The sequence below is a fragment of the Dreissena polymorpha genome, chromosome 10, assembly GCF_020536995.1.
Source record: "Dreissena polymorpha isolate Duluth1 chromosome 10, UMN_Dpol_1.0, whole genome shotgun sequence".
NCBI lineage: Eukaryota > Metazoa > Mollusca > Bivalvia > Myida > Dreissenidae > Dreissena > Dreissena polymorpha.
In genome coordinates this window covers 74358870-74366480 of record NC_068364.1, presented here as the reverse complement: position 1 = coordinate 74366480, position 7611 = coordinate 74358870, and the positions used below count along the sequence as shown (strand labels likewise).

Genomic DNA, 7611 nt, shown 5'->3' with positions numbered 1-7611 from the left:
TTAGTGCTCTTGTTTTATAAATTGAAAGCATTATGTTCAATAAAAGTTATCACATATTTTCATTCAAACATGAAATTATCTGTTCAAATATTTATTGCACATTCCTTTTCATCTTTGATATTCATGAAAGATCAAAGATGTTTGACATGAAAACCCTTACATTTTTACAAAAGTTAAACACTTGTTTAGGGATTAGGAAGTCATGTTTTTGTATTATTTCTCTTACTTCTTACTTAATTCCTTTGAATACAAAACATGTTTGCAAACAGCTCTTATATCTATACATTCTTTGAACAATTGCTTTGTTGTTTTTTCCCTGAAGAAAACAACTGGCTAGCAACTGCTGTATACATTGTAGTATTGATTTGTGATCAATATTTATTACACATTCTTCTCAATCTACATATAAACAGTTCATTTAACATTCTGGCCTTGTCATTCTGATAGGAGTCTGTTGCCGATTTCATTGGACTGCTTTCAAGTAGGTTATATATTTTATGTTTATTTATATAGTTAATTATTTAATTAACTTATTTATTTATTTATCTCATTACAGCACATGTAAAATAACATACAGCACACATAATATATACATCATAATTTATGATAAAATAATATACAAAAAAAAGTTTATTTTTCTATTTCTTGCTATTTAATGAACACCTTCATTTTTTTTTTACAAAAGTCTGTGTTATTTTGCTTATATTTGTTATACAATTAAGTACAACAGTGCTTTAACATTGTATTTGCAAATAGTGTTTCAACATTATATTTGCTAAGTTTAAAAGAATTCAGATCTGGATAGAGAGATGAACTGAATGTTTGATAATTCTAACAAATAATGTTGAAACCTTTATTTGGGATGTTTATTCAGTCATTTGGGTAAAATGATTACACAAACCCAACAAAAAAACACTAGCTGACATCAAAAGTGTTAAGTGGTTTTGAAATTTACCTTTGAGTCTAAGACTCTTGATTTTGAAACCTGAGGTTGCAGCCATGTTTTTTTTATTCTTTAAAAAAACAAAAACATTTAAATACTAATGTTAACGTGATGTGGCAAAGTAGTAGAACCACTTATTTCTTTAAAACGTGGAAGAAGATCTGTCATGCCTTATTCATAGTATTGTGTCATGACTCATTACTTGTATCATGTTTTGACTGTATTACAGTTTTCACTATGGACTGAAACCCAGCACAGACTGGGAATTATGTGTCATGAAATCATGAACAATAAAAAGGATTAATTGTTCAATGAATTAATCTTAAATAATAGTTTAATCACGTAGCTTGTTATTTATAATATTTGTTAACAGTTATTACATGTATAGGTTTTGTTGTGCAATTATTGGAATTTTTACAGCTAAATCCTACAGTATTTAGAAGCATGAATAAGTAATCCACCACAGAATGTACTCTTTTATTAATCACTCATTAAACAAGTCCACAAATTATATCTCATTCATGAATTGGAATTCAACAGATCTAGGTAGAACATTGTATTTTGCCTTCGATTAGGTGAAGAGTTCAAGCTTGGACACAAAATCAAACGTAAAGAAAGTTGTACCGTTAACTTCAAACTTCAACGGACTTCGGTAATGCCGGTACACTGTATTCTTACACCATTTTCTGCCTAAATAATGCAGTAAGGTTTTCTGATTGCAGTTTTCTACGGCATAATTGTTATCCTTGTAACACTGTATTATGTGAATTGGGAATAAGACATCAATTTGGGAATAAATTGTGTTTTATCAAAAGTGCATAATATGCAGTTTTATATGTTGCATTTATCTAGTTTTACAAATTATAATTAAAACATATACTTGCATATGTAATAGCATCATTTAAATTGATTTTACTTCAAAACTGGATTTTTTATTAATTTAAACAAAAAATCCTCATGAAATGAAACTGTGTCCATGCCGCGCAGTTTCAAAATGCACTTTAAATGATACAAACTCAATCACTGTTAATGAAAAAGTCATGGAAAATTTCTTATTAAGCTTAAATTATAGATAATGTATTACAAAAATATATGTAGATCATGAAATGAATAGTTTTGTTTAAGAAAATCACCAAAATGATGTCCATTCCCAGTTTGATGTCTTATTCCCAATTCACATAATACAGTGTTTTGTCATAATTTTCTGCTGAATATTTCATCAACTATATTTGTATCTTCTAATGAATGAGCAATGGTCCCTATTATTATTGTCTACTTAATGATTCTTCCCATATAGCACAGTTTAGAGGAAGAATCATTTATTAAAAAAAGAATAGAGACTATTATTACATTTGTATTATTTTTTTTAAAGCCAAGGTTTTGTCAGTGCTATAACAGTACAATTATTGGAGCAAGTATTTATGCCAGTAACTGATACTGCACTATTTGATTCAGAGGTAAATTATACTGTTATAACGCTGACAAAACCTAGGCTCATTGAAGAAATTATATGACTGAAATAATGTTGAATATGGTAAAAAACTAGAACAAAAACCTCTCTAAACAATAAGACATTCAATATTATGCCATAAAAACGTTAAAAAACCTTTTTAGTCAAAATATTCCTGGGAGAAGAGGGTTTTTGTTCAGGATCAGAAAAAAATATATTTACACCAGGTCCTGTACTGCCGTAGATAAGGAGGGGCTAAATTGTAGTCAGTGCCAGTTAGTCTGTCTGAAACTTGTACCGACTGTTACTTCTACATGCTATGAAAGATATTGAAAAATTTGTGCACAAATGTTGCGTCATTTGTAGTAGTGTAGACAGAGACCAAGTAGCGTAGGTCATTAATGTATTGACCAGCATGCACCAATCATGTTATTTCCTTCAAGGTTATGCATAAACTTTGAGGTCAAAAATAAAAATACAAGGCTTGATTGTCAAATAAAGACTTGTGCAGACTTAAGCTTTCCCACGAATGAAAGGATTTTGAAAAAACTGAGCACAAATGTTAACCTCTATGAGTCAGTGTGTCACACTTAGCAGAGACAATGTTAACCTCTATGAGTCAGTGTGTCACACTTAGCAAAGACAAAGATAACATCTACGTCTCTGCACTTAGCAATCATGTGGCTACCTTTAAGGTAAAGGTCAAGTCAAAATAAGGAATTTATTGTAAAATTACAAATATCTCATCTTCTTTGAAACTTGACCATGTCTTGAATCAATTTTAAATAATTTGGCACAAATGTTCACCTTTTTGTGGGGCGGTGCATACTTTAAATCTGCCATTTTACTACCTTTAAACTCAAGGTCAAACTTTAAGATCAAAGGTTAAAATACAGCAATATATATATATATATATTTGTAAAATTGGGCTGGTGTTGATTGTTTAATGCCCTGAATTATTAAAATAATATCTAGATTTATCTGTATGGGACATTTTGTCACACATGAAACCTGTGGCTTCCTTTGAGGTCAAGGTCAGACTTACAGGCAAAATTGTGCATTACAACAGATGTATTTTTATACCCCAGAAGGTGGGCATATAGTGATCACATGTCTGTCCGACTGTCCGTCTGTCTGTCTGACTGTGCGTCACACTTTGCGTTTAGGTTTCGAAAAATGCTCATGACTTCTGTGGCTTATAACTTCTATGTCGCTTCAGATGTAACCTTCATATTTGGTATGCATCTGTAGATGGACAAGACCTTTCCATACGCACACAAAGTTTGACCCCTTTGACCTTGTCCTTGAACTAAGGGTGCGCGTTTAGGTTTCAAAATCTGCGTTTAGGTTTCGAAAAAGCGTTTTTTGGGGACATATGTCATCCTATGGTGACAGCTCTTGTTAGAAGTTAGGCTTTTTATGCCCCTGAAGGAGGGCATATAGTGATCAGACTGTCTGTCCATCTGTCTGTTTGTATGTCACACTTTGCGTTTAGGTTTCGAAAAATTCTCATAACTTCTATGTCGCTTCAGATAGCAATTTCATATTTGATGTGCATGTGTATATGGACAAGGCCTTTCCATACGCACACAAATTTTGACCCCTGTGACCTTGACCTTGAACTTAGGGTCCGCGTTTAGGTTTCAAAATCTGCATTTAGGTTTCGAAAAAAACTCATAACTTCTATCAAGCGTTTATAGGGGGCATAAGTCATCCTATGGTGACAGCTCTTGTTTACTCTGTAATTAAACCATGTTTTTAAAGATTTTTAAAGAACTCATGGCTACATTGAAGGAGATCAAAAATAAAAATGCACTTAGTGCAGCATTGATTGCTTAGGTTGTATGTCTGTGTCAAAGTGGTATGTGGAGGTACAAATCAATGTCAGTGAAAGCTCTCAGAAATAAATATATTAAACATTAATGTTTTTCTCGTCTGCTGCAGGATTGTTCCCAACTCCAACATGGCTGCATCTGGCATCGCTGAACACAATGAAGCCCGCAGGAAGGAGAGGTTGATGCAGAAAATTGCATTCAAGAAAAAGACCTTGGCTGTAAGTTCTACCTCATGGTTCGCAATTATAGAGGATCCTGTATGAATTAAAGACGTTGACAGTAAGGTGGAAATGTTTTTATTCTATATCAGCACGGGAAATTGCAATATATACCGTAATCAACACACATCCTGTTTTAATATATTTAAACTAAAACTTAAGTTTCTATTGCTTGTTATGATTTGAATGTATTTCAGCCCAGAAGGTTGCCAAAACGCTCTGTCTAGACTTGACTATAGTTGTTTGTTTCAAGTGCCTTTGAATACAAGTCATGTGCACTCTCAAATCTACATATCAAATATAGAGCCTTGTTTAAAACATTTACCCTACCAGCAGAGTGTTACATAAGCTCTTGATGGTGTGTTTTACAATCTATTGTATCTAAGTCTGATGCTGTATTTACATTGTTATCTATCCATTTAGGCACTCCATAATAGTATATCTTACTTTCCTTGAATGTTAAAAGGCCCTATCTCATATATGTACAAAGAATGTTGATAAGCTACTCTGGATCTAACTACTGTAAACTCAGTTATCTCACCTAAGACTTTTTTGGGGGTTCATTTGAGGATAAGATTTTAATAGTTCATGGATATTTAGGTATATTTGTTTGTTTGGCTCTTTTCAATCCTCTACAAAGTTGGAAGTGTCTGTTTCAGCATTTTACACATACTTATGATTTTTTTTTTGATAGCGGAAGTAATTTTGCAAATTGAATTAGCTTTAAATATAATGTTGAAATTAAGACTTTTATTTGCGACATTTTTAGCTCGGCTGTTTTTGGAGGTATTGTCATAGCCAGCTCTTCATCTGCCGTCTGGCATCCGCCGTCCGCAGTGCTAAAACCTTAACATTGGCTCTAAAATCAAAGTTCTTCCATTTAAAACTTTGAAACTTCATATGTAGATGCACCTTGATGAGTTCTATACGCCACACCCATTTTTGGGTCACTAGGTCAAAGGTCAAGGTCACTGTGACCTATAAAAAAAATAATGGGACAAGATTTCATTTATTCAAAACTGCACCCGCAGCCGAGCGTTGGCACCCGTTATGCGTTCCTCTTGTTTAGATTTGTTCCTTGCAAGAACCAATGTACATTTTGTCTGGAAAAAAATCTCAGTACGTTTTTTAATGGACTGTTTTTTGTATGCTTAAATATGGGCCAGGCTTTAGTTGAACCCATTTATGCTTAGTGGACTCTCCCATCCTTCTAAATTGGATCAATTTATTTCCAAAATTAGGGATGTAATGTATATTTATTTCTATATTTCGACTATTTCTTACAGAAATTCTTTTAAGCAAACATCATGCGGCGTCTCATCTGGGTCTACACTGTTTGCCAAGGCCTCTTTTCTAGACGCTTGGCATAAATGGGTTAAATTCAAAGTTTACTTACAACACAGGAGGGGGTAGTTGGTTAAACATGCAGGAAGGATTGGCCAGAATCCAGGGTTGTGACAATATTGGTCATGGACTGTGTCACACTCAATCAAGATTGCGCTGGTTTAGTTGATGTAATCTGGTGGGAAACATTCCGATATGTTTGACCTATTAATCCTATCATTGATTCATTCATAGTTTTGTTAATGGTGTTGGCCTGAACACTTTATGAATTGGCCATTAATGTATTTAATTAATTTAAGCACTTGTGATTTTTTTTAATTAATTGATCTACAGTCAATACTGATCTAACGGTCACTTGAGAATAATGGTGAATTGCAGACAATGATCAGTCTGGATTCCCTTCAACGAAAATCACTCTATATTTTACTTGAGAATAACAGTCAATTGTTCATAACGGCCAACGGCAAGTATATTTCACCCCATAAGTCATGTTTGAACTGAAAACAACAGTCAAGCATCAGTCGTTTCGTGTCGCGAAAAGTAGAAAAAGTATCATTTGCAGAGGGGGTAATCACGTGATAGTCAAGATGGCGACATCCGTACCGAGACGGTTATTTTTCGCCGTTTTATACCCTTTAGTATTTCTGTTTATTTTTTAATGACGCTCACTTTCCAGCCATATCAATAAAAAGGTGATTAGCGTTTATTTCGTATTTAAATTCGTTTTATATCTCAACTTTACTCCCCGCAAATTTTCATAGTGGAACCCTAATTTGGTCATCCCGCTAAGAAATTATGCACCGAGTAAAGTCGAGATATAGAGCGAATATTACTATGAAATAAAAGCAGTACCTTTCTTCCTAATATGGCTGGAAAGTGAGCGGAATAAAAACAATAATACAAGTAATACAGGGTATAAAGCGACGAAAAATACCTGCCTCTGCATGGACGTCGCCATCTTGTTTGTCACGTGATTACCCCCTCTGATTTGTGCATCTATTTTGCGGGTAAAGAATCTGCTAGCAGTAACAGCATTTGATAAAAGCCGCCAGCTGTGAGAAAACAAATAATAGTGTGTTGAGAAGTTTTGTTTTCCGGGTATAATTATGGAGGGTATCTTCAAAATAAAACATGTCAGAGTATGTTACATGTTTCAGTAATTATCACTAATTAAATGACCGTACATTGTACGGTAACCATGAGCATGGATAGATTATATTGTTGCGAGTGAGAATAATTGTGTGTGGTTTTAAGTTTTGTGTGTGATGTGTTATCTTGTTTTGATTGATGTGTAAAGGGCCAAATGGGGGAAATATGAACATTACTTCAATTTTGTTTGTCTGTCCATCAGAAAAATCTGGATCCTGGGATAATTCAAACATAACAGATATTTATTACGACGTGTACATAGTACATTGTCAGTCTTAACCCTTTCAGTGCGGGAACCAAATTTTGAAGGTCTTTGCAAACAGTTTGGATCCAGATGAGACGCCACAGAATGTGGCGTCTCATCAGGATCCAAACTGTTTGCTATTCTGATAGTATTCTTTGAAAACAATCGAAGAAAATGCTAATTTTATAAATTCAGCAGACGACACTTTAGCAGAAGACAAATTTCCCAGCATTCAAAGGGTTAACCATACTATACAAAATATCAAAAGTACTTTAGCTAGATTGATGAAACTCAGTATGTGGATACAGTGCAATATGGGTAATATGCCCGGTTGCTTCTGTCTCTATCAGATAAAAAAATTGCTAGATTTACAGATAAAAGTGATTTATAAAATCTGGATCTTAAAAAGTACTTAAGCTTGGGCGATT

The 7611-nt window shown here is 33.7% G+C and overlaps 1 protein-coding gene across 1 annotated transcript in view; it reads left to right on the top strand.

The window, feature by feature from the left end:
- The first annotated feature begins 444 nt into the window (after positions 1-444).
- LOC127848930 (uncharacterized) overlaps positions 445-7611 on the top strand; it is a 20666-nt gene continuing 13499 nt past the window's right edge. Inside the window, exons 1-2 of the mRNA XM_052381658.1 lie at positions 445-481; positions 4338-4446. Of these exons, the coding sequence (XP_052237618.1) occupies positions 4357-4446 (90 nt within the window). The 5' untranslated portion in view covers positions 445-481; positions 4338-4356. The remainder of the gene's footprint in view (positions 482-4337; positions 4447-7611) is intronic.